Source organism: Panthera leo, chromosome D3, assembly GCF_018350215.1.
Source record: "Panthera leo isolate Ple1 chromosome D3, P.leo_Ple1_pat1.1, whole genome shotgun sequence".
NCBI lineage: Eukaryota > Metazoa > Chordata > Mammalia > Carnivora > Felidae > Panthera > Panthera leo.
This window is the reverse complement of record NC_056690.1, coordinates 23,752,569-23,780,388: the sequence shown is the minus strand read 5'-3', so window position 1 is coordinate 23,780,388 and position 27,820 is coordinate 23,752,569. Positions and strand designations below refer to the sequence as shown.

Below are 27,820 nucleotides of genomic sequence, written 5' to 3'. Positions count from 1 at the left end.
ATCAGGTGGAAGTCTAAGATCAAGGCTCCAGAATGGTCTGGTAAGGGTCTTCTTCAGGGTTGTAGACTTCTGGCTATGTCCTCACATGGCAGAAGAGGCTAGGAGGCTCTGTGGAGCCTCTTTCATAAGGCACCTAATCCTGTTCATGAGGGTCCCACTCCCTGTCAGCTCACGTCTCATGACGTAAGCAACCCCTCAGAGCCCCACCTTCTAAGGCTAGCATCTTTTGTGGTTAGGAATACAACATATGAATTCTGGAGGAACACAAACATTCAGACCATAACAGAGCCCATTCCCGCCCCCCAGGCTCTTGCTTGCTCTGACCCCTTCTTGAAGAGGTCCCCTGCAATTCCATAGTTAGGGTTTCCCAACTGCTCATTCTTCCTTGGCTGTCCCAGTCATTCTAAGTGTGGATGACTGCTCCTTCCTTGGCTTCTGCCTGGTGACTCACGTGAGCGCATTGTCTCCCTTCACTTTATGATGTTGCCATTTATTTTTCCTAACGGAAAGTCCTGTCCTTTGACCTGTATTATCTCATTTGATGCACAGCCACTGATTCACACCCCAGCCTCCACTGGGGAGAGAATGCACATGCAATAGTTAAGGGAGACTGAGCGGAATGGGCATTCAGGGTAGGTGTTCAGAGGTGGGAACAGTGGCAGTGAGCTGACAGGTTCTGAAAAGGGCATAAAGGGACAAGGGGGTAGAGCTGGACCGTGAAGAATGGGTGGGGCCGGGAATGGGGCATAGGGACCTCCAGATGACTTTGGTGAATTTATGATAACATCTTGCTTTTATTTATTTTTATTTATTTTTTATTTATTTTATTTATTTATTTATTTATTTATTTTTAAGTTTTTAAATGTTTGTTTATTTTTGAGAGAGAGACAGAGTGCGACAGGGGGAAGGGCAGAGAGAGGGAGACACAGAATCTGAAGCAGACTCCAGGCTCTGAGCTGTCAGCGCAGAGCCCGATGCGGGGCTTGAACTCGGGAACTACGAGATCATGACCTGAGCTGAAGTCGGACACTCAACCGACTGAGCCACCCAGGCGCCCCTTCTTGCTTTTACTTTAAGTAGCATTTGATACTCTTCAGCGTTCTTTACCTTTTCTTTTCCTTTCTAAAAACTTGGGATTAAATGAAGCAGGTGTTTAAATCCAATTGGTTGTTGAAAAACTGAGGTCCAGAGAGAAAAAGTGATTTGGTCAAGAGTACACAGCAAGATTAGTGGCAGCCTGAGTTGCTGACCCATGCTATCTCAAATTCCCCATGTCACCTGACCACCCACTGGTCTTTGACCCCAGAACACCTTCCTTGCTGGTTCCCTGCGGTGTTTTGTTTTGTTATGCACTGCATGGTGCTACTTAAACAAAATCTTTTTAAAACAACATTTTCCCTGTAACTGGTAGCCTCAGACATATTTCTTTATCCTCTGGATTCAACCTGGTCCTGACTTTAATTTGATACTTTTAAGATAATTTGAGGAGGACAAGGTAAGAGTATGTCTGAACTTTTGTTTTTCTTTATTGAAATTGTAGGGGAATATTAGATTTCAGAGTCTAAAGTGAACAGAGTAGTCACTAGCCAGATTAAATTAAAATGAACTAAAACTAATAAAACTTAAAATTCAGTTTCCCATTTGCTCTAGACACATTTCAGCTGCGCAGTAGTCACACATGGCTCGTGGCTCCTACATCGTCAGTGCAGAAATTGAGCATCGCCATCACTGTAGAAGGTTCTTTTTGGACAATGCTGGTCTAAAGTGGCAGTCTCAATTGAGTGACTTCTCTGTAACCTCCTACCCTCCAAACCTCTAACTCTGACTTCTCCTTGACCTCTGACTTGAGTACACAGAGGTGTGATGAAGTTGTCTGGGGCCACGTTCTAGCATTCTGTGGTTCACCTCCCTAAAAGATACACTCAGTCTCTTGTTTGTTTGTTTGTTTGTTTGTTTCTTTTTTTTTAACATTTATTCATTTTTGAGAGACAGAGTGCAAGTGGGGGTGGGACAGAGAGAGAGGGAGACACAGAATCTGAAGCAGGCTTCAGGCTCTGAGCTGTGAACACAGAGCCCGATGCGGGACTCAATCCAACAAGCATGAGATTACGACCTGAGCCGAAATCTAGAGTCAGATGCTTAACTGACTGAGCCACCCAGGTGTCCCAAAAAGACATTGTCTCTTAGTGGGTTTTCCATGGCCCAGTTCTGAGCTAGACCTGAATCAGAAAAAGAAAGGTCCCCTTTTTTTTCCATTAGGTCATCATATATTTATGAATTAAAAGCTGAGCTTCATAACTGAAGCTGTTGTATGTATCCACGTACAATAAACTAACCATTTAAAGATACAATGTAGGGAGTTTTGACAGATGCACATACCCATCAAACCAACACCACGACCAAGATACAGAACATTTTCATGACCTCTGGAGCTTTTTTGTCCCTGCATTCCATCCCTTCCTGTACTTTAGCCCCAGATAGTCACTGATCTGCTTTCTGTCACTGTAGATAGGTTTACATTTTCTGGAATTCTATAGGAATGGAAACGTGTATTATGTATCCTTTTTTGGGGGAAGGGGAGGGATTCTAGGTTATTTCATTCAGCATGATTTTGAGGTCCATCCATGCTGTAGCATGTATCAGTGTTTTTATTGCTTTTTGTTGCTGCGTAGTATTTCATTCTTTGGATGTACCACATTTTATGTATTCATTTCCTCGTTGATGGACATTGGGTTGTTTCCATTTTCTTTTTTTTTTTTACTCTTACAAATAAAGTTGCTGTAACTATTTGAGTCCGAGTTGTATATGAACAAATGTTTTCATTTCTCTTGTGTAAATACCTGGGAGTGGAATGGCTGGATCACCTGGTAGGCCTGTGTTTTACTATATGAGAGAACTGTCAAACTGTTTTCCAGAGTGACCATGCCACTTTGCACTCCCAAAAGCAATATACGAGAGTTCCTGTTGCTTGACATCCTTACTGACACCATATTATCAGTGTTGTAATTTCACCCGTCCTGGTGGGTAGGTAGCAGTATCTCTTTGTGGCTTGATTTTGCATTTCTCTGATGACCAGTGGGACTGAACATCTTTTCATGGGCCTATTTGCCATCTCTATTTCTTCTTTGTGAAGTCTCTATTCAAGTCATTTCATCCATTTTTAACTGTTGTGTTCTTATCGTTAAGCAGTAAGAATTCTTCATATATTCTGGAGGCTAGTGCTCAGTCCTCTTTTGAGGCCTGTAGTAATTTCTGTATCTTTGTAGTCAGGCTGGAGGGCTTAATCTTCGTATTAGTGCGTTTTAAAAATTTTTTTTAATATTTATTTTTGAGGGAGAGAGCGAGCGAGCGAGGGTGAGTTGGGGAGGGGCAGAGAGAGAGAGGGAGACACAGAATCTGAAATAGGCTCCAGGCTCTGAGCTGTCAGCACAGAACCCAACACAGGGCTTGAACTCGGGAACTGAGAGATCATGACCCAGGTCGAAGTTGGATGCTTAACCAGCTGAGCCATCCAGGAGCCCTTTCATATTAGTGTTTAAAACTGAACTCCCTCCCAAACAACCCTCTTCTGTCATTCTTCCTCATCTTGGTAATGGCAGTTCTATCCCTTGGAATCATTCTTGACGCCTCTCTTTCTCCCCCGCCTGCATCCAGTTCATCAACCAATTGGCCGATTGGCTCTACCTTCAAATCATATTCAGAATCCAACCGTTTTCTACTCCCTATACTAATACCCTGTTCCAGGTCACCATCATTTATCCTCCAGATGGATCATTGTGAGAACCTCCTAACTGGGCTCTTTTTTTGTCACCCAGGCACCCCGCCCTCCCCGCCCCCTTGGCTCTTTTCAGCTACCTTTTGGCTTCCTGCCACTGCCCCCATCCCATCTTTTCCCAAATGTAGCCCATAGAAGAGTCCCGTTAAAACATAAGTCAGACCATGGTGCGACTCTGTTCAGAACTGACTGTGGACTCATGAAGACTTATGGAGTCCTTTGTGGTTTGGCCTGCCACAACTTCTCCCCTCTTCTTCTGCCTCTGTCTGTCTGTCTTTGCTCCCTCTGTTCCAGCCGTGCTAGCCTCCTTGCTATTCTTTAGACATGTCAGACCCGCTTCAGGTTTTCTGTACTTGCTGCTGTTCCTTCTGTCAGGGATAATTTCCTGCCCCCAGACATGACTCTTTCCTTTTACTTCTTCCCGTCCTTGTTTAAATATCGCCTTCTTCCCAGTGTATAAATTTAATTTTGGATCCCTTCCCTTTACCCCCCAGCTCCAAACACCAAATATAAAAAGAAAATTAAAGATGTAATTATGCTCAAAAACAAGATAAACATATCTATGAAAAAAAAATAGAGAAGTACAAAGCAAAGATTGATACCGAAGCCTCAGTCCTGCTGCACTGTGAGTCTGGTAGTGGGCGGTGATGTGAGCAGCTCCACTCTGGTGGGGCAGTGGGGACTAAAAGTAGCGCATGTGGGGAGGGGACTGGAGCCAGACTCACTGCTTAAAACCAAGGTCTGGGCTGCGCTGCTCCAGCTATGAAAAGGAGGCTAAAAATATCCAAGACAATTACTGCTCAGGATGAAGCCTAGGGCGGTGGGAAGAAACAGATACAACCTTGAGCTTACTCATGGGCCAAGGTCACCTGGAGGCGTGATGACTGGAGCTTACTGGTGACATTATATCCTGGAGGTCGTGGTCCGTCAGTGCTAGACCTGTTCCAGGCTTACGGATTCTGGGAGATCCCTAGCTTCCCCCTAACCACAAAACCCTGGGAGAGGGTGGTGCAGAGAAGACCCCCTCACTCCTCCCCTACCCCACACCGTGGACTGACTGTATGGATTGCAAACCAAAATTCTAAAACATCTAAGGAAAACCAACTCTGCTAAAGATAGCCAATAAAATCAATAGTAAGAGATTAATCTGTTCAGGATTAAATGGAAATAGAGCAGTCTGACAACGACCTTAAAATGCATGTTTTGAATTATCAGAGATGAAAGAAGGAATTCCAGCTATAAGAAAATATGAAACAGGGGCGCCTGGGTGGCTCATTCGGTTGAGCGTCCGACTTAGGCTCAGGTCATGATCTCGCGGTTTGTGAGTTCGAGCCCCGCGCTGGGCTCTGTGCTGACAGCTTGGAGCCTGGAACCTGCTTCAGATTCTGTGTCTCCCTCTCTCTGCCCCTTCCCCACTCACACTCTGTCTCTCTCTCCTTCAAAAATAAATAAACATTAGAAAGCAATACGTGAAATTAAAAAAAAAAAAAAGGAAATATGAAACACACCTGGCAGAAGGGAAATATTAATAGATGGGTGTGAAAAAGAGAATGTACAAATGCTGAAAATGAAAAGTAGGTATCGATATATAAATCTGAATAAACGAAACTCTAACTGCACAAAGATGCAATAGGATTAGTGGATTGGAAGATAATGCTGAGGATTTGACCCGGAATGCAGTAGAGAAGGATGAAAAATATTTTGACAGAGTAGCTGGGTGACCATAAGCTTCTAACCCTGATCTGATAGGTGTTCTAGCGGTGGCAGACAAGAACTACTCAGAGAGATGCAGCCTGAGAACTTTCCAGAAGCAATATAAGCACGAGTTTCCAGATTGAAAACACACAGAAAGTGCTTTGCATAACAAGATGATTTAAAATAAATCCACAAGTCCATCCAGTCACGTTGCAAAATAGCCAAACATAGGGATAAAGCAAAAATCTGCAAAACAACCCAAAGAGAGAAGACAGATAGCCTATGAAGGAATAATGTTTTAAAAAATGTTTTAATGTTGGGGCGCCTGGGTGGCTCAGTTGGTTAAGCAATTGACTTCGGCTCAGGTCAGGATCTTGCAGTTTGTGAGTTTGAGCCCCGCATCGGGCTCTGTGCTGACAGCTCAGAGCCTGGAGCCCGCATCGGGCTCTGTGCTGACAGCTCAGAGCCTGGAGCCTGCTTTGGATTCTGTGTCACCCCCTCCCCTGCTCACACTCTGTGTCTCTCAGTATCTCAATAATAAATAAACGTTAAAAAAAAAAAATCCTATAAAATAAAAAAAATTTTTAATGTTTATTTTTGAGACAGAGAGAGAGAGAGAGAGAGAGAGAGTGTGCAAGTGAGAGAGGGGCAGACAGAGAGAGGGAGACACAGAATCCAGAGCAGTTTCCAGGCTCTGAGCTGTCAGTGCACTGCCCAACCTGGGGCTCAAACTCACGAACCGTGAGATCATGACCTGAGCTGAAGTCGGACGCTCAACCGACTGAGCCACCCAGGAGCCGCAAGGAATAGCAATTTTAAGGTGGTCTTTTTTTCTGACCACTGCTCTCCTTTTCTTTCCATCACAAGCCTTAATTCTGAATACTGAGGCAGCAGGTTACTGTTTATGCCCAATTAAAAGGTTTGCTCTTGGGGTGCCTGGGTGGCTCAGCCGGTTGGGCATCTGACTCTTGATTTCAGCTCAGGTCATGACCTCACAATTCAGGAGTCCGAGCCCTGTGTAGGGCTCTCTGCACTGACAGAGTCTTCTCTGCCGTCTCTCTCCCCTTCTCTCTCTCTACCCTTCTCCTGTTCATGTGCATGTGCTCGCTCTCTCTTCCTCTCTCTCAAAATAAATAAATAAACTTACAAAAAAAAAAAAAAAAGGTTGGTTCTTAGGCTTCCCAAATTTAGTCTGAGTGGTGAAGGGACCTGAGTTTGAGTGCCCACCCTTGTTACACACTGTATTGGAAGTTTACGAGTTGCGGTGTTTCTTCCCGTGTTTTATAGAAGAACCTTGAGGTGCAGAGGGACTAAGTAACATGCTCAAGGCCACAGCTATCAGAGACCCAATTCAGGCTGTGACCCAAAACCCATGCTCTGTCCATCTCTCCTCAGGTTGCTAAGCTGGCTAAGCAGATGTCTGAGGGATCTAGAGCTAGCTCTCCAAGCTAAGGGGTAAGCTAAGGATCTCTTGCTGCAGCTCCTGTTGTGGCAGATGATCTTTTTTGCCAGGGCGGTGAGTGGTTCGCTAGCTTCTGGCTGTGGGTCAGCTGCATCCTGAGGAAGGAGATGGAAAGATTGTATGGTTATCCTCCCATACTGACAAACATTCTAAATACCTGGCATATTCCCTAAATCTTTGGCCACCTTCACCTGTTTTTGTTTTTCTAAGTGACCTATTTCCGTGCGATTAGCATGTTGGTGCACATACAAGTTGCTGTTCTGTATTACTTGTTTCTTTGGGTTAAGAAAATCAGTGTAGATGGATAGTTTTCCTCCTCCTGGGATACTATCCCTTTGGAACCCTGTTGAATTTCAAACACCTAATTTTTTATATCTTTTTCCTTCAGTTAGACAAGGACCTGAGAGCTCTGCAGAGGTAGGAACCATGCTTTTGCTAATCAGGAGTTTAGGGGAAATATCTGAAAATAGAGAGGAGACCGATCAGAAGGATCACTGATTTATGGGGTGACTGGACTGTGCTCGTGATGAGGGTGCCATGTGTGGATTTATTAGGTAATAAAGTCATCAAGCTTTCTTAAGAAACCAAGGGACTGGGATATAAAAGAATAATATATCTGATACTTGGGCATTTGCAAACTAGCCTAAGAAATAGCTGTTTTGCTTTCCTTTCCTGTAAAATGCGACCAGCCCCCTGAATCTGGTATTTTCGTTTCATTTCCACGGCCACATCTGTCTCAAGTGGTCCAGCTTTGGGCTGAGGGGATTACTGATATTTGAGTATTCCTAAATTTGGGCCTTTGCCCTGTGGAGGCAGGGTGTCACGGAGCTCATTTGTCATCCCCGACTGTGAACCTGGTGGTGTGTTTGTTCTCTGAAGGCTGGATCCCCCATGACTTCTGCAGCCCCTTATTCCTAGATATCTGCCAGCCCTTCTTTTAGTCTCAGTTTTGTTTTTGTTTTTGTTTTTGTTTTGCTCAAGCTCAGCCAAATAACTAAGAAGCTAACAGGGAAGGGTTCTTAGCATTTGGATTAGATAAAACAGGTTCCCTTCTTGTCAGCAGCAAGAAAGTGATGGGAATATATTTGCTGTTGACCGCGGCAGGGTGGTGGAGCGCCCAGGCCTGTAGGCTGCCTGGGTTTAGATCCCAGCTCTGCCGCTTACTTCTGTGTGACCTTGTGCAGATCACTGAGTCTGATTTGGGTTCCTCGCCTATGAAACAAGAATACTAAGAGTACCTGCCTCAGGGGTTGTTAGCATCAAATGAGTTCACATCTATGCAACTGGTATAATCGTGCCTAACCTGGAACATGGTACGCGACAGGTGTTAGTGGCCATTATTGTTATCACTGATGCTTTGGTGCTAGGCACTGCTCTGGAAGTTTAATATATGTTATCTCAAATCGTCACGGCAGCCTTTATAACGTCAGTGTTCGTATCTTTAATGTGTGGATGACAGATGGAGGTGGAAAGAATTTCATCTGTGCTAGGAAGCTCACTCAGGAGGCCTTGGTCTGCGTGGGGCCAAGCCTTTGCTTTATTCCCGGGGTCCTGTTGCCTTCTCTTTTGACAGGCCCTGGGACAGCCCTGTCCTCTTGCCCTAAAGCTTTGGTGCAGAGTGAGAGTCAGATGCACCCTCTTTGTCAAGCACACAAGACAAGACAAGGCCAAGGCCTGACTGATTCATCAGGTAAAGGCACGGTGAGCCACTTTTAGATTCAAGCAATTTATTTCTTACATAGACAGCGAAAGGGGAGTAGCCCAAGGTACCAGTTCCCTGTGGCCTTTGTCCCACACCAAAGAAGTACTACAGTGAAACAGAAGCAGCTGATGACCTCTCTTCTGAGGGGTCATGAGGCAGGAGTGTCACCCTCATCAGAACCCAGGAGGTGATGAGAAACTGTCTCTCGACAGCCTCCCAGGGGAGACAGGAGGGGAGGGGAGATGGCCTTGAAGTGCACTTCATATCCCCCGCATCCCCTACGTCCTCTCTTGTTTATCAGGAATAACTTGTTCAGGCCTTTGCGTGTGTGCCCCATGTGGCTGCCGGCAAGAGAGGCACCGCTGAGCTCTTCCTCTTTCCCTTCCTCTCTCCCGTCTGGCCCAGAGGCCCACGGCCTCTCCTCCTTTGACCTGAAGCACCTAGGTCCCCTTTTCTGACTTCTCTCCTCGCACATACCAAGGCTTAGTGAGCTTTCTAGGAATAAATGTCAAGTTCGCCTAACTGGATAAAGACCCTTGAAGATGGAGACTCATATCAAGTATAGGTTTTTTTTGTACCTATTACATGCACTCATACAACATGGCCTTGCCCTCACTTAGAAATACTATAAATATAGCTTTTTGCTTGTTTATTTGTTTTTTCTTTTTTCTTTCTTTTTTTTTTTTTTTTTATTGTGAATGAAGACTCACCCGGTGTATTCAGTTGGTAGCCTTGAAATTAGACACTGCAGAAACCTGTCCATCAGTCTGACACCTAAGAACTGAGTCGTGGAAGATTCCAGGAACCTGTCCGCGCTGCTCCCCTGCCTAAGCTGGCGATCACTCTGCTGGTGCCCTAGAACGTTGGGGGTTGGGAGGTAGTGACACAAAGCAAAGGATCTGGATTAAAAGCAAGAAGTCCAGAGGGCCCTTTTAATCACCCGTTTCTGGCATCGAATGCTGGGCACTGTGCTCAACTTTCAAGATGCCTGAGTGTGGGTTTAGGGAGTGGAGTGGCTTTAACCAGATCTGCAAAGGGCAGACCCAACCTGGGTTATGACCTCCCTGGTCCATTCTTCCTTGAGCAAGAACTTTTATAGCAGACATAATAGAGCATAGGTAGCTTAATGAGGTGAGGAATGGGCCAGAAACTGTCCTAGCTTGTGCTAATAATTCCTGATCTATAGCGGCTGTCTCCAAGGAGCCTGAAGCACCGCTCAGACATTATCTCATTAATCCTCCCTAAACCCCCATGGGGTAGGCAAGTGGCAGGCATTCCTCTTGCTCTCAGGATCAGAGAGAATGGGGCCCTTATGCGACTTGCCCAAGGTCATACAGGGTGGCAAAGCCTAGCATATAATTCATTGCTTTTGACTCTTGAGCCTATGGTTTCCTCCGCTCCCTATCCCCCTTCCCCTGCTATCAACAGACTACGCAGGAATATTTTAATCAGGTGATTTTCATCAAGTGGCCCTTCCTGGGTTGGAAACTTACCAGGGCAATTACTGAGCAGCAGTGATGGAGTGAAGTGAATCTGTACCTTACAGGTGTTTGCTAGTGAGTCCTCAGGGAACCCAAGGCAGCCTTCCCCTCCCTGGGGGCTCTTGCCACTGGTGTGCTGCCTTCATGCATTCCTTTGATGGGTTTCTTGCTTGGTTACATGGCCTTGGGGATGTTGAATGGGGGTAGTTCCAGTTCCACCCATGCCCCTTAGATGGATCCTCCTGTTTTCACTCTGTTCATGGTGGCATTGGGCCCCTGACTAGGGCCCTTTCCTTCTTGGCCAGCAGGCCCTGATTTACCCATCAACCTTGGAATCCTAATTTATTAAATGTATTGGCTTGTGCCATCTCACTCGGGTGATGCGGACACCACCCCTGATTTACGGATGAGGAAACTGGACCTCGGGGCTGTGTTCTCATCACACCATGCCACCAATGGTAATTAGAGTGTTCCTGAACTATTGTTTTTTTCTTTTGTAACTTGTCCTTTATTTGCATCACTCTTTAATAAGAGCTTTACTGAAATATAATTCATAGACCATACAGTTCACCTATGGTGAGTGTACATTTCAGTGGGTTTCATTGTATGCACACAGTTGCCCACCATCACCACCATCTCAGAAAGAAACCCCGTACCTCCCTCTCCTCCTATTCCTTTACCCTCGAGCCTTAAGCAGCTGCTAAGATATCTGTTTTCTGTCTCTATAGATTTCCCTATTCTGGACTTCGGTATGAATAGAGTAATATAAGATGTGGACTTTTGTGACTGGTTTCTTTCACTTAGCATAGTGTGTTCAAGGTTCCTCTGTGTTGTAGCATGCATCAGTATTCTGTTCCTTTTAATGGCCAAATAATAAGGGCGCCTGGGTGGCTTAGTCGGTTGAGCATCCGATTTTGGCTCAGGTCTTGATCTTGCAGTCCATGAGTTCAAGCCCCATGTTGGGCTCTGTGCCGACAGCTCAGAGCTTGGAGCCTGCTTCAGATTCTGTCTCTCCCTCTCTCTGCCCCTGCGCCACTCATGCTCTGCCTCTCTCTCAAAAAAAAACAAAAAAACAAAACACAAAACCACAACCTAATGGCCAAATAATATTCCACCGTATGGGGAGACCACATTTTGTTCACCACTTCATCTGCTGATGGACGTTTGGGTTACTTATACCTTTAGGCTATTATAAATAATGTTACAGTAAACATTCATGTGCAAGTTTTTGTGTGGAGTTACGTTTTCATGTCTCTTGGGTGTACTGCTAGGAGGGGAATTGCTAGGTCAAATGGTACCTCTATGTTTAATTGTCTGAGGAACTGCGAGACTGTTTTAAAAGCAGCTTTACCATTTTACATTCTTACCAGCAGTGGATGAAAGTTCTGATTTGTCCACATCCTAGCAGCACTTGTTATTTTCTGTCTTTTTAATCACAGCCATCCTAGTGGATATGAAATGGTATCTCATTGTGGTTTTGATTTGTATTTCCTTGATGGCTAATGATGTTGAGCAGCTTTTCATGTGCTAATTGGAGTTTGCATATCTTTTTTTGGAGAAATATCTATTCAGATCCTTTGCCCATTTTTTAAAAGTTTATTTGAGAGAGAGAGAGCATGCATACAAGTGGGGAGAGGGGCAGAGAGAAAGAGAGAGAGAGAGAGAGAGAGAGAGAGAGAGATATCAAGAATCCCAAGCAGGCCCCGCACTGTCATCACGGATCCCTATGCGGGGGTTGAACTCACCAACCATGAGATGATGACTGAGCTGAAGTTGCATGCTTAACTAACTGAGCCACCCAGGCACCCCTTTTGCTCATTTTTTAATTGGATAATTTGTCTTTTTATCAATTGATTTGTCAGAGTTCTTTCTATATTCTAGTCCCTTGTCAGATACATGATTTGCACATATTTTCTTCCATTCTGTGAGTTGTCTTTTCACATTCTTGATGGTGTCTTTTGCAGTATAAATGGTTTTAATATTATTGGAAGTCCAGTTGATCTATTTCTTTGGTTGCTTGTGCTTTTGGTGTCATGACTTTTGGCTCACTTTCCACTTGCCAAGCACATAGACCCACCTGGTATCTAATCCTCAGGAATACATCCATGATGGGCATGATCAGCACTGCCCTTTGGACGGGGGAACAAGCCTCAGAGGTTCTGTGACTCTTCCAAGGCCGCACAGATGTTAAGTGGCAGCGCGGGGATCCACCCTGGCCCCCTTAAAGCCCATGTCGGATACACAGTTCCATGGTGACGTCAGCGTAGAATGACAGACTCTGCTCTGGGCTAGACACCGAAGTGCCTGCTCTTAGAAACTGGGTTAAGGGGCGCCAGCGTGCATCCGACTTTGGCTCAGGTCATGATCTCATGGTTTGTGAGTTCGAGTTCCGCATGGGGCTCTGTGCTGACACCTTGGAGCCTGCAACCTGCTTCGGATTCTGTCTCCCTCTCTCTCTGCACCTCCCCCGCTCACACACTTTCTCTCTCTCTCTCTCAAATAAATAAATATTTTAAAAAATTAAAAAAAAAACTGGATTGAGAATCTCCTCAGAACAGTTGCTTGGCAAGTGTTGAATTATTCTTCCCATTTTACTTTCTGTTTTTCCAATTAAAGACAACTTCTGAATAAAAATGAGCTTCGAATCTTGATTGGGAAGTAATGAACCTGCCCCTCAAAGGCCTGCCTTTCTTTGCATTCAAAAAACTCAAGAGTACAGCAAGCTGGGCTTATTTCATCCATTGGTTCCTTGTAAGAAATTCCTCAAATGTCAGGAGTTATGGTCTTTATTTTATAAAGAACGCCTGATTTGCACTTATTTTATTGTAATGTTCGGCGGCGTGTTTTTGTCTGCCCGTTCTTTGTGTGTCAGAGAAAGGAAAGGGATTATTATGGTGTAACCTCGTAAAGTGTTTCTGTGATCAGGTGTTCCTCTTGAGCAAGCCCGACATACTAGGATAACCAGAGCTAAACTGCTATGTTTCCGTTGATCACAACAGTGTGTTTTGTTGGTTCCACCCTGCAAGCTGGTTTGCAACACCTTTCTCTTGTGTTTTCTTGCCGATCACTTGTAGGCAGCCTGTGCTTCCCTTGGTAGCTAGCGCACACTCAACGGGTGCCTGGCTTTCCAGCTCCTACAGAGTGCTTTCTTGAGAGTGTGCTCAGTCCTGCTGGACCAGCCCGTTGGAGGCATGTTGCGGTGGGAAAGCACATGCCTGCTTGAGGCTGCATCACTACCTGGAACAGTCATTTGTTACTTTGAAACTGTGTTACCCATAGAGCTGATTTAAAGGAAAAAGCCCCATGAGCTTCAAATTTCAGTCACCTGTTATGCCAGTGTATGCATGTACATTTTAGAATTTTTTTCAAACTGCCGATCAAACAGCAGTACAGCAAGGGAGGGCCTAGATCTTAACTGTCTTTTCCTGCCCGATGTCCAACACAGTGTCGGTGCCCAGCAAATGTTGGTTTAAATGAATATTGTACTGGAACCCAAACAAGGAAAATCTCCCACTGTCCTTCCTCTCTAATGACAATGACCCGCTAAGGTCTATTTATTCATTTTGAGAGAGAGTGCATGAGTGTGTGCGCACACACGAATTGGGGGTGGGGGGTCGGGGGGGGGGGGGAGAGAGAAAAAGAGCCAGAGAGAATCCCAAGCAGGCTCCGGGCTGTTGGTGCAGAGTCAGATGCGGGATTTGATCTCAGAAACTGTGAGGTCATGCATGACCTGAGCTGAAATCTAGAGTTTGTTGCTTAATTGACTGAGCCACCCATGCATCCCTGCCCCACCAACTTTTTTTTTTTTTTAGGGGAGGGGGCACAAATGAGCAAGGGAGAGAGAGAGAGAAAGAGAGACAGAGAAATCCCACGAGGGGCAGAGAGAGGGAGATGGGGAGAGAAAGAGAAGCAGGGCTCACCTGGAGCAGGGCTCGTGTTCACCAGAAGCGGGGCTCGAGCTCACTAATCGTGAGCTTATGACCTGAGCCGAAATCAGAGGCTTAACCGACTGACCCACCCAGATGCCCCCACCAACTTTTTTTTTTAATGTTTATTTATTCTTGAGAGAGAGAGTGTGTGCAGGGAAAGGACAGAGAGAGAAACAGAGACAGAGACAGAGGCTCCGAAGCAGTCTCTGTGCTGACAGCAGAGAGCCTGATGTGGGGCTTCAACTCATGAACTGCAAGATCATGACCTGAGCCGAAGTGGGACGCTTAACTGACTGATCCACCCAGGCGCCCCTGCCCACCAACTTTTTACACTCTTTGTTTGCTTTCAGTTTTTGCCCATCAGCAGGTGGTACTTTTCAATAGGCATCATTTTGCACATAAACCTTTCTCAGATTTAACATGGTACTTTTTATACTGTGTTCTCTTCATCATTATCTTCTTGTGATGACACAATAGCCCATAAATTATGCACGTTGTTTTGCTTGATTATATAGTATGGTCAGTAATGGCACTTTGTTTTTTCTAAGTTTTCACAGTTTGGAGGAGGACCGTTTTAAGATTTTATTATATAAAATTTCTTTGCTTTAGATTATGTCCTCAGGATGTTTTCTAAAAAGGGAGTTCTGGGGGAAAGAAGGACCTAAGGAGCTTGAGCTTTGTTGCATTTGCTAGGCCAATGCTCCCTAGATTGAGCCGAGAAACAGTGTGGCCAGATGTGCTCATAATCATCTTTCCGTACAGCCTCCCTCAGTGAGGTTTAGCAATGATTTACTTTGATCCTGCTGTGTATTAATCAGCAGTGAGATTGATGGTTTTTCTATTCTTTACTATAGACTACATTTATCCCTTAACTCTCTGTCGTTTCATTCCTTTCTGTTTTATCTTTATTCTGCTGCTGATCATATGGGGAAGTTTTAAAAATACATTGTTCTTTCGGTCCACTTGATTGCCCATCTACCTTGTTAATTGTCCTAAAGGAGTTGTCCTAACTCCTGCAGCCTCATCATTTCTCAGAATAATTTATGATAGCCAGACTGAACCTTTCTCTACATTGCTACCTACCTGCCCACAGAATTTATTAAATGATTCCTTTATATATCCTGATGTTACTTACAGTTTGTGTTATGTTAAGATCTCATGAAAAACTTAAATGTGTTTTTGGAATTTCTTTTCCACTTGTTTTATTCTTCTAGTTTCAGACTGGCATCATATAGTCTTAATGATTTGTTGTTTTGTAGTATTTTATTCTATTCTATTTATTTTTATTTTTTAAGCAGGCTCCATGCCCAATGTGGGTATTGAACTCATATACAGAGCTGCATGCTCTAGTGAGTTAGCCAGGTGCCCCTATAGTGTTCTTTTTAAATCTGAAGAATGAGAATACCACTTTTACCCTTTCCTCTCCAACATCTTTCCTTTTGATAACTCTGGTGTCTGTCAGCACCTAATCCTTACCTTTTTATAATAAGAACAATCAAAGTGTGCCTGGCTGGCTCAGTCGGTAGATCAAGCGACTTGATCTCAGGATTGTGAGTTTGAGCCCCATGTTGGGTGTAGAGATTACTTAAAAATAAAATCTTTAAGGGGCGCCTTGGTGGCTCAGTCAGTTAAGCCTCTGACTTCAGCACAGGTCACATGATCTCGCGGTTCCGGATTCAAGCCCTGCATAGGGCTGTCTCCTGTCAGCACAGAGCCTGCTTCAGATCCTCTTGTCTCCCTCGCTCACTGCCCCTCCCTCCCTCTCTCTCTCTCTCTCTCTCAAAAATAAATAAACAATAAAAAACTAAAACCTTAAAAAAATAAAATATTAAAAAAATCAAGTGTCCTTTATTACATTGCCTTGCAATTTGAAGTAAAACTATGTCAGTGAATTTCTGTGTAGAGATTAATACTTGTCATCTGATGGCCATATGAGTCACCTCCAGTCACTTTAAGAATGGTTATAGAGGGGCACCTGGCTGGCTCAGTCGGTAGAACGTGCGACTCTTGATCTCGGGGGTCATGAGGTTGAGCCCCACATTGGGTGCGGAGATTACTTATAAAAAAATGAAAAAGCATGAAAACAAAATGAATGGAGGTAGAATTATCTTTTGCTTAACGTTTTCAGGTGCTTTTCTATGGTCTATTGGATACTTTTTTAAAAATTTAATGAAACATCTCCTTAGTTGAAATTGGAAATGGAAGTTCTGAGTGGAGGTTTGTAAAATCAGACATGAGATATGTACACAAGGCCGTACCTAAGTTTCAACGTAATTATCTGGCAGTGAAATTCCAGGGGATGTAGGATATTTAAGTGAGAAAGTGGACATGAAATATGTGGAATTGAGATATGTGTTGCTTAATCCGGCTTCCTACAAGCAACTTCTCAGTTATTCTTTTGGTAGGATAGAGGCTGTTCTTGGTTTTTCTCTACAAAATGACACCCACTGCAAGAGACTCCAGCTTAGTGTTCCTGACAGCCAGAGGCCTCAGCAAATAAGTGCTAGCTTAAAATTTTTTTTAATATTGTTTTTTTAAATTTATTTTGAGAGAGAGACAGAGTGTGAGCAGGGGAGGGGCAGAGAGAGAGGGAGTCACAGAATCCGAAATAGGCTCTGCGCTGTCAGCACAGAGCCCAGCACAGGGCTCGAACCCATGAACCGTGCAATCATGACCTGAGCCGAAGTCAGACACTTACCCGACTGAGCCACCCAGGCGCCCTGAGGAGTGCTGGTCTAATCCTCAGGCAGCTCCCATTTGGAAGTTCCAGCGAACAGCAGAAATAGCCTTCTGTGTCTGCAGCAGGTTTCTGTCCTCATTGCCATGACCAAATGGCAGGGGTGGGGGTGGGGAGGAGTGGAGGGTCGGGGGAGGGGGGAGCTATATTCATGTACTTCTAGATTCTAGATGCAGACAAAGGTTTAAACTGGGTTTGTTCAAAAAGCAAAGAGAGTTGTCTGTTTCTTTGTTCATAGAAGAGAAAAAAATAATCCCTACGATTCAAGAGAAAAACGTGTGGGGCTATCCTTTTCCATTCCTTCACATACATTATACGTCTTGATTCTGGCCACCACACCTTTTAAGAGAAGGTCTAGGGGCCATTGTTTCAGGTAAACCTCTGTACCACAGTGACACCCTACCCTGGCCGGCAGTGGCAAAAGGGACAAAAGGAAGGAAGTTTCCCTTTTAAGTCCCCAGGAATTTTTTTTTTGATGAGATAATATTACAGAGTGAAATGTCTCTCCTGCTATTAGTTCAGTGCTTGGCTCCTGTGTAACAGTAACCCACTTAGAAGCAGGCGGCGCTTTTGAAGTTATTTTAAACTTTGAGCGGAGCATAGAGATATTGTAACCCTGGATAAGAGCACCACCAGCCACGGTTTCAGTTTTGTCCTTTCAAATGTGTGGAAAGTGCACCAGTATATCTCAAGGATTTTGTACTGAAAGCTTCTTAAAGAGCTGGTCTTGGTTCAAAGCTTGGCTTGATGTCCGGTACTCAAGGGAACATAGTTCTGTTCCTCCAGATATTTAACCTTGTCTGGCACAGTCTTTTGGCTTTGAAGTTCCCATAGATTCTTTGTCCATTAACGAAACAGGGACACCGTGATAGTCAACCTCGTCGGGCGCTGAGAAATTTGAAGAAGGTCCATCTTCATATTTCAACATAAAACCAGATGTTTGATACCCGGCACCAATGATGGTCCGGTATATACATTGTTTGTTGGTAGTCATTTTACTGAAGCAGCTCCTTGTTTGGAAACGCAAGTAGGATATTCACGGTCTCCTCCAGAGATCATTATAAGATCTTTGTGTGTCTGGGAGAAGATTGGGGCTTCTCAGAACAATCACCCTGGTGATTGTGTCTGCCATCTCCATAACACCCAAACCCACGTCACATCTGGTGCCACCTGGGAGTTATTTTTGGTTGTGGGGGTGGTGAAGGTTGCTGGTTCTCCCTCTCTCCCTGAGTCATCCCTGTGCTGTGTTCCCAGCCATCCTCAGCCCAGGCTCTGGATGGCTCCCAGAGCAGCCGATCTAGACAGTCTCCCTCCACGTGCCCACTGTGTCTGTAGGATGCCTCCGGGGTCTTTCTTGGGCTGAACATAATGCTTCCCCGTAGGACCCATGGAATCTGTTGGAACACCTGGAGGAAGGGACTTCTGTCCAGCAGTGCATGAAGTTTTTAATCAAAATAAAACATGTATATGTTTATAAAAAGGCAATGAGTTACTTCAAGGCTTATAATAAAGAGCGTTCCAGGGCGCCTGAGCAGCCCAGTGGATTAAGCATCCGACTCTTGATTTTAGCTCAGGTCATGATCTCACGGGAGCACCAAATCAAGCTCTGCACTGACGACAGCACGGAGCCTGCTTGGGATTCTCTCTTTTCTGTCTTTGCCCCCCATCCCCCCGGCCACCGCTCACGCTCATGCTCTTTTTCTCTCAAAATAAATAAATGGATAAACATTAAAAAAAAAAAGTTCTATTTCACCCTTTGCCATCCCTGATTGCTATTCCCAGGGGCAATTATTTTAAATTATTTAGTGGTTTATTCTGCTATTCATCTCTGTGAATATTTCTAAATATCTCTGAATTATTTCTAAATAACATGCTTATAACTGCTACTTCATACTTTTAGTCCATTAAGCTTTTTTTTTTTAACTTCCCATTATGGAAAGTGAAGATTTTGTTCTTTTCCCCCACCTCCCTTCCCTCCATCTGCCCCCCTCCCCATATCACATATCTATATTTTCCAAGGTAGTTGTATCACAGTTATTGTTTATATCAGGGTTTATATTATTACGGCTATCACTCTTTTCAGCGGGGCCATGCAGGCTGTACCCTGCTTATGGTTTACAATTCTGGTGTAACTTTTAAAGTATTCTCTGAGGTTAATAATCGTCCCACCCTGCCCCATTACTTGAGTTTGCTATATGATTATCACTTTTCTTTTTTCAATGTTTATTTATTTATTTATTTATTTATTTTTTTTTTGAGAGAGACACAGTATGAGCAGGGGAAGAGCAGAGAGAGAGGGAGACACAGAATCTGAAGCAGGCTCCAGGCTCTGAGCTGTCAGCACAGAGCCCGACGCAGGGCTGAAACTCATGAACTGTGAGACCATGACCTGAGCTGAAGTCGGACGCTCAACCAACTGAGCCACCCAGATGCCCCTGATTATCACTTACAATTAATTCTCTTATTAGTACTGTCAGGGCCATTGGGTAATAATTCAGGTTTTTGTTTTCTTTGGGTGGGGGGAGGCTCTCCTGCAGCTGGTCCGGTCTCAACTGGCCGCCCAGCCGACTGGTTATGGCCATCATCCTGGGGATGCCATTCTCTATTTCTCCTCTTTGTTGGATTCCCTGAGTCCTGGATCCCATGCCTGGTTGGTCTTTGGTGTATTCTCCTGTTTTGTTGGAGCTGACAGGACTTATGAAATCAGATGCAGTTGGGAAAGTGTAAAGTTTGCCTTTTTAGGGGGGCACATCCTCTCTTCTTCTTTCCCCTCCACTGCCCTTATAAAGCGCTGTCATGCACCTGCCTGAGTGAAGGGCCGCCGTGTTGTGTTCTCTGTGTACAGACAGCCTTGGCCGCCTCTGCATGCCTGGCTGCTGTGGTCCCATGGCAGAACCAAGAAGGACCAGCCTTTGCTCCCATGCCATTGCCCGTGAGTCTTTTTTGTCCCAAGGATGTCTTTGGTGACTTGGAAATCAGTGACTGTAAGAGCCAGGTTGTTTGAAGTTCATGCAGCATTTGATTAAACTCTGACCTGTTTGCCCTGGTCCCTCACTTAGCTGAGCAGAGACCCAAGCATCGAAAACAAAGCGTGAGGCATGGCCTCAGGCCTGCCTCCAGCCAAATGCTATTCTGACAGCAGTCGTTTATTGAGTACCTGTTGAGGACAATGCTCTGGGTGGGGTGAAAGGGGACGATGCTCTGGGTGGGGTGAAAGGGAAAGAAGGAAGATGCTCCTTCTGGAAGCAGGTGCCTGTCTTAGAGGGGAGGCTGAAAGAACTGTGGTAAGCACCAAACAAAGCATTTGGGGACATGCATTTGGAGGTAGAAGCAACTATCTGTATTGGTGCATTCAAGAAAGCTCCATGGAAGGGGTGGCATTGAAGCTCGTCTTGAAGGACAGAGTATTCTAGGCAAAGGCATAAAGCACAAGCAAACAAGACCAGTCTAGAGGAAGTGAAGACAGAGAGGGCTTTTCCACTGATAGAGCATCTACTATGTTACTGAGGTTATATGTTTTATCTCCTCTAATCCTTACAGCACCCTGTTAGGGCAGACAATACTGTCCCCATTTTACAGATGAGAAAATTGAGGTTTATAGAAACTGAGTCATCTGCCCAAGTTGATGTGCCTCTTCAGAGGCAGGAATGAGGTTTAAACACAGGTTGCCTGATTCCAAAGGTCTCATTCTTTCCATCCCAAAACACCCCTTGAAACAAAATCAGGAGTAAGAGCAAAAACCATAATAATGCCATGTTCATAATAATGTTGAACCTCACATAAAGGATTAACTGGGCATTTTCCTTCAACTGACTTAAGCAAGGACGTCGAGCATCCCCAAATTGTTGTTCTGATAGCACGAGGCCAAAGTTACCACACAGGACACGATTTCTTTTAGTTTTATACTTTAGTCGTAGCTGGTTAGTTATTTGCACTGCTCTTCTGTGGATCCATCCCAGGAACTTTGCTTGTCTTCTCTCTAGGTCCAGGCCTTTCTTCCCTTTCTGTGGCATTCTCTGCCTAGTGGGGTCTTGGTCACATTCCACTCTGGGTTTCCCAGTCCATTTGATTTTTTCTTTATGTTTTTATTAGCAAGTCTTTCTGATGTCCCTGAGTTCTTACACACAAATCAGGCATTTTCAACCTGCTTAAAAACATTAAGGCAAAAATGATCAGGTAAACCCCACACATCCAAACATTTTCAGAAAATAAACTCAGAAATGCCTGTAATTTTTAAATGCTCATGTTCCACATTAGGTTCAAAATTGACATGCTCGGACATCATTCATTGAAGTATCCTAAGATTACTTTCGAATGATTAGCGGTCAGAAGGGGACACAGGTTTTGTATGTAGTCACTGCCTGTATATCACTCACTGGTGTCAACATGTATGAGTTAACAAGCCTGGATTTTATGTGATGGTTGTCTGGAGTGGTAGCGGCGTCTGTCTGAATCTTCAGGAGACTGTGTGCATTTCGTACGTAGGAGGCCCTCGTTCTCTGCAGATGACTAATCTAATATAGGACTTGGGGATCTTTTTAACTTAGGGCCTAATATTTCTTAGTAAGTAGTGGAAAGAAATTCTTTAACTGGGGCTTTATATTGAAAAATAAAACAGAAAATAATAGTTTATTTTTTAACTTAAATTATAATTGCCGCTATGTATTGATTTCTGGGCATAAACAGAGTGAATCCCATATGGGCAGTGTTGGGATATTTTCGGCAAAATTGTATGAGAGTGTGGATGTGGCATCTTTCTCTTATGTTTGACTTCAGCAACAGGATTATCAAAAGTAATTCCAAAAATATTAGAGAACTCTCTTACTTTTTACAAAGTTCTGTCATAATTCTTTGATCATTCTCTGCAGAAGCTCTCTCGTGTATTTCTCCTTTAATCTTTCACTAGGTTGTTTGCCATTGGCTTTGAGTGGAATCCTGTTATTGACTAATAAGGCTTTTACGGGCTCCATTATATTCTGCATCAGCTGCTGATTTGCACTTCTGGTTTGCAACTTACTTACCATGCCTAGTCACTGTATCATCTGATGTTCTAACAATTAGCAAGCCATTGCCGTTAAGGATTAAATAAGATAAAATGCATAAATATAGCAGCATAGTAAATATAAATACTTAATTATGAGAAAACCCTCTCCTCTGCTTTCCCCAGACTTGGTGTATTTGTTTGCATTTTATGCCTTTGCCTAGAATATTCTACCCTTTGAGACAGGTCAGTTCACAGATGAATGTTTTCATGTTACAGCGACTTGTGCTTCCCTATAAAACTTTCTGCTGAGCTCATAACTTGGAACCCTTCGAAAAAGAGCCGTAGGATGTAAATGGTTGGAGATCTGGGGTGGCAGGCATTTCCAGAAGCTGATATTGTCATCAGGGATGAACTGACAGAGACCTGAGTCATACAATATTTAGCAGATGGGGTAAAGAGGCCAGTTACACAGGAGACACGGCTGAGGTTGAATTCAGAGGCTCAGTACTTGGGCACCTAGAAGTGTAAACTGGAATAAGGAACTCAGGAGAGAAGACACTGAGGGTGGAGCTGGGAAGGTGGCAGAGTTGGTGAGGTCGGTTTTCAGTCTTCTGAGATGTGATTTTGGAGGCCTCTTTCCCTCCACAGAGAAATAAACAACCCATGCCAAGGGATTGTGCCCACTGGCGCTTTAGAAAAATTCCTTTTGGTTTTTGAGCCTTTGATCCGTGTTCAGAAGTCAACACCTTGACAAGGCTGCCATTTGGAGCTAACAGTTCCCGCAGTGTCAGTGGAAGATTTGATTGGGGCATCTTAGAGGAGGATGGAGGGTGTGACTGCAGAGGAGGGAGAGAGCGCCTGGCGTGACGCGTGATGCTTCTCCCGGGGCGCAGGGCCTGACAGCCTCCAGGGGACCCGGACCAGTGGGTGTGTTTGAGGCTTACATCGTTCAGATTTCTGCATGCCTGAGGGCACTCTTGACATGCCTCTCTTGTGACCATGTGTTCTGCTTCGCCACAGCATAGCGGTCTGGTCATGGCTGCTCCCTTCGCACCATGGCTGCGGGGAGTGGGGCCAGGCTTGGGCATCTCCTACTTCTGCCGTTCCCATTCCCCATCCTCCTCCTCTTCCTCTCTTCCTCTTCTCCCTAGCTGCCCATGACTGTCCCTCCATTCTTTCCACCACACCCCGTACTTTTTTGCGTCGTGGGTGTTCAGCATTTGAGGACATTAAGATTTGCCTTGAATCACGTGGACTTTAGGTTTCTTCTCTGATGCATGTATGTGTTCTTCCTAACTTAGCATTTCTCAAAATGTGTCCTGTGAAACAGTGTGATAGGAGTATACACACAACATTGGCTTATAATCAAAGGGTAGGAAGTGCTGGTTTTTGCAAAGGTTAAAAACCTTTTGTTTTTCAGGGGCTCCTGGGTGCCTCGGTCGGTTAAGGGTCCCAACTCTTGATTTCAGCTCAGGTCACGATCTCACAGTTTGTGAGTTTGACAGAGCCCGCTTGGGGTTCTCTCTCTCTTCCAGGCTGTCTTCTGTCTCTTTCTCTCAAAATAAAAAATAAACTTAAAAAAAAAAAGACACCTTTTGTTTTTCAAACCTTAGACCTCCAGACCTCCGTAGAGCTTTAGTTGCCAAAAGTATATCCTGACTCCCCATGGGGTGTTTCTCAGTGTCAGTTACTTGTACAAGAACCTGTTTTTAATCTCTCAGGGCTAGTATTCTGCAGGACATGGTTTCCAGAAGGGCTGCTGTAATTGGCTTAGGCTCTGGAAGAGTAGAAACCACATTGTCCTCCACTATGGATCCCCATGTTAGCTGAGTACAGTCATTTCTGAGTAAACTCCTGAGACATTTTTTTAAGACTTTTTTATTGTTGGGGCACCTCGGTGGCTCAGTCGGTTAAGCATCTGACTTCGGCTCCGGTCATGATCTCACGGTTCATGGGTTTGAGTCCTGTGTCGGGTTCTGTGCTGACAGCTCAGAGCCTGGAGCCTGTTTCAGATTCTGTGTCTCTCTCTCTCTGTCCCTGTCCCTCCCCCACTTATGCTGTCTCTTTCTGTCTTAAAAATAAACATTAAAAAAATTTTTTTTAACTTTTTTATTGTTGGAAAAATTTCTATAAAATTCACCATTTAAACCATTTTAAAGTATATAGTTGAGAGGCATTTAGTCCATTCACAGTGTTGTGCGTCCATCACCATCCTCTGATTCCAGAACATTTTCATGATCCCAAAAGGAAACCCTGGACCCATTAAGCAGTCACTCCCCATTTCTCCCTCCCTCAGCCCTAGCAACCACAAACCTGCTTTCCATTTCTATGGATTTGCCTATTCTGGACATTTCCTATCGGTGGAATCAGATACAAGATCTTAGACGTGCATAATACCTCTTCCCCTCCCCCCCCCCCCACTCCCCCCCACCAGTGTAGTTCTTCATCATTGGCCAAACCTCATTCGTGTGTAAGTAACAGAAAGCAGCTCTCCATCTGGAAACCTCCAAGTCCTGTGGCCAGGTTAAAAATATCCTGGAATACTGTGGAAAAGGGTCAGTGGTGCAGTTGCCATGGCCATGAAATGGCCTGGGATTTCAGGAAGCTGGCTCGAGCCAGGCTGGGAGCCCTTTTGTGGCAGTGGAAGTGACAGGCTGTTGGCACACAGTTGGATTTAACACCCTCACCCCTCCTCTCTCTCCCATCAGAGGTCTTCACTTCAGGCCACTCATCTTTTAATAACCACCAAACATGTCAGAGTGGGCTGGGCTCTTCGGGGAATCTTCATATGCCTTTCGGGCAAGATCTTCCAGCCCGAGGACTCATGCAAAAATTGGATGTCCTGGGGCTGTCTGTTTCATGTGTTGCAATTCCCAGGGGATGGGTCATTCCTCACCCACTAGAGAGATAGCTACTGGCCACCCCCTTGTAGCACCCTGTGCTCACCGGCCTTATGGGCTCGTGAAACCCCCACCTGTCGCTCCATTGAATTGCCAAGATTCTTTCATCTCTGGGCTGCACCCTTCACTCCTCCAATCCTGATGCCCCTTGAGGCCGGGCACACCACTTCCAGAAGAAACCATTGTCAGTGTGCCACTCTTCTGCCCAAGGAACCTGTGGTATTGTCTTCGTGTCCAAACACCTTTCCAGTTTTCGAGTGTGTTTCTTTCCTTCTTGGTGTAGACCGTGACCCTTCAGACTCATCAGACTGGTCTTGTTCCTCTTCCCCCTAGAGCCCTTAGCTCTGCCTCCCCAGGCTTGGAACACCAGCCTGCTCTCTCCTTTTTCCCTTGACCAATCTGACTCTTCCTTGAAGCTTAGCTCAGCGGCCAGGCACAGGGCTTCCCCGAACATTCCAGCAACTCTTGCTGCCCACACTACATTCATGTTGCAACTCTACTACCGCAGAATTTAGAACTGGCAACATTTTCCCCTAAAGATTTTATCACTTAGTCTTTCTCCCCTAGTCAGATGACTAGCTCTTGGAGGAAGGGACAGTAAAGTTAAGCAAGTAGAGTGGGAAGGCAACAGGCTGTGAATCTGAGAGCCAGGTCACCTGTGGGTATGGCCACTTGCTGGCTCTCTTGTCTTGGAAAAGCTACTTACCTTGAACTTCTGTTCTCATCTATAAAATGAGTGGGGGCGGGGAGTAAAGAGAGTGTTTTAGTTTCCTATTTGCTGCTATAACAAGTTACTATAAACTTAGTGGCTTAAAGCAACACAAATGTATTCCCTTGAGTTCTGGAGGTCAGAAGTTGAAAATGGATCTGTACGCAGCATTCCTCCAGGAGGCTCTTGGGAGAATCTGTTTCTTGTCTTTTCCAGCTTTTGGAGGCCAGCTTTGGAGGATATCATTCTGTCAACCACAATGGATTCTTAGGTCTCTCTTGTGTCTCTAACATGCCACGAATCTGAAGACACGTTTCTTCCAGTTAGTTAGAGTTTAGCGCTGTACTAGACTCATTAATTTCTTGATAAGTTAGTTTATCCATGAGGATTTCCTCCTCTCAGATTGTTACTGGGGATTCCAGGGCCTATTGAAACTCAATAATAGAAAGAACCGTGAGCACAAACTTCAGGATTGTTCTGTTTTTAGACTCCCACTGACTGCACTTTGCTAGCGAAAATGTGACGATGCCTCTCTTCTTTTTTTTTTTTTATTTTCTGCTTTGCCCATTTTGAGAAAAGCCTCAAAGGATTTCATCTGTTTCCCAATAGCCAGGGGTAGCCTTTTAAACAGCTTGTTAATTATACTGGTGATTCTGCTGTATGTCCAGGGGTCTTTCCATAAACTCCTGAATGTGTTTCCAGGTCCTTTTGCATAACTTGAAGTAGATGTGTCATTAAGGTCTAGAAGCCAAACAGACAAGGATACTAACCTAGATAATCTCATCTGTAATTGCTGCTTAATGTTATGATATTTCACAGAAATTTAGATTGGTATGTATATGGGAGGTATGCTATTTTTCTTTGCCTGCATTCCATCGGGTGATGTCCGCTTTGGGTAACCACCCCTTACAAAGCAGTGAGAAAGCGGGGAGCCTGGCTGGCTCAGTCCAAGGAACATGTGACTTGTGATTTGGGGGTCATGGGTTCGTGCCCCACATTGGGTGTAAAGATTTCTTAAATAAATGCATCAACTTAAAAAAAAAACAAAACCAGCAGTGAGAAATCATCCATAAAATCAACACCCTCCTCCACCCCCCAGTTAAGAGTTGAGGTTACTTTTGACTGTTGAGTCGAAGACATTTACAGTGTGAGTCAAGCATGTCTGTGGCCTGTGTATTGAAGCTTTCTTTCTATTTTGCTTTCTAGATGCACCCCCTGGGCCTATGTAATAACAATGACGAAGAGGACTTGTATGAATATGGCTGGGTAGGAGTAGTGAAGCTGGAACAGCCAGAACTGGACCCAAAACCATGCCTCACTGTCCTGGGCAAGGTAAGCGCCAGGCCCTTTGAATCTCTCTGATTCCGACTGGTGTTCTCTGCTCTCCCATTTCATCAGTTCCTCACATAGGTGGTTACAGAGAAGAGCCATCCCAGCACAGCCGTCTCTCCCAGCTGACCCGTGTGGGGATAAGGACTAAGACATGTCCTGTGGCAGCCCACCATGGTGCTTCCAAGCTTGGACTGTGACGGAGCCTGCCAGCCTCAGAGTCGGCTCCACCTCTTGTCCACTCTGTGACTTTAGGCAAGTCACTTCCCCTCCAGGAGTCTCAGCTTCTTATCTGTGTAATGGTTTCATAATAGAGATTCACACTACCTTATACCCTTGGGTACAGAGGTGTCAGAACTCTGAGATTTGGGGAATTTAGAAAGGTGTTAAGGCTGTACATACTTTCTATTAAGTAACCCCCAGGAGATCTGGGGCACTCCTTCATCATTAAACACCTCCATATTTGTGTAGCAACCTGTATGGATATTCACATTAAGCGGGATAACTAAAATCTCGTGTTAGTTCAGGGCAACTTTGCCTCTAAATGAGTTCAGGTTCATTAAGTTTTGCTGCCAAGTAAGTTCTGGAAAAACTCCTGGGTTTTTAGAGCTTTTTTGGTTTCAGAATGGCAGACGGCAATTATGGTCCTATATTAGAACTTACCTCAGAGGATGGTTAGGAGGAGAGATGAGATACAAACGACCAGCAGAGTAAGCTTTCAAAACATTTTTGCTGCCATTGGTTGCTGCCATCCCATTTAGAAGCACGAAATGAGAGACTCGTTAGCCAAGAAGGTCAGCTTTATCTCCGGCTGCAGTGTGAAGATAGAAAGAAATTTATTGTGGGAAAACTATCCATCAGTGATCTTAAAATATGACAGATGGCCATCTGTTTTAAACTGGATCATTTTGTTAAAGGGAAAGGTTTGAAGAAAGTTATTAGAATTCTAGTTAGAGGAAAGGTGGTATCTCCTAAGGATAGTGTTACTGCCTGAATTTTTTTCTATAATCTCAGAAGGTGCTGTTTAGGTACCATGGGGAGACAGCTGGGGGGCAGGGGAAAAAAACGTCCTGATTCCTGACCTCTTGATGATCCAGGCAGGAGAAGAGAGATGGTT

The 27,820-nt window shown here is 44.7% G+C and overlaps 1 protein-coding gene across 2 annotated transcripts in view; it reads left to right on the top strand.

Annotated features, from left to right (window-relative positions):
* ZNRF3 (zinc and ring finger 3) overlaps positions 1 to 27,820 on the top strand; it is a 153,150-nt gene that overhangs the window by 68,486 nt on the left and 56,844 nt on the right. For both annotated transcript variants that reach the window (XM_042911489.1, XM_042911490.1), the window contains one exon: positions 26,581 to 26,706. In XM_042911489.1, the coding sequence (XP_042767423.1) occupies positions 26,581 to 26,706 (126 nt within the window). The remainder of the gene's footprint in view (positions 1 to 26,580; positions 26,707 to 27,820) is intronic.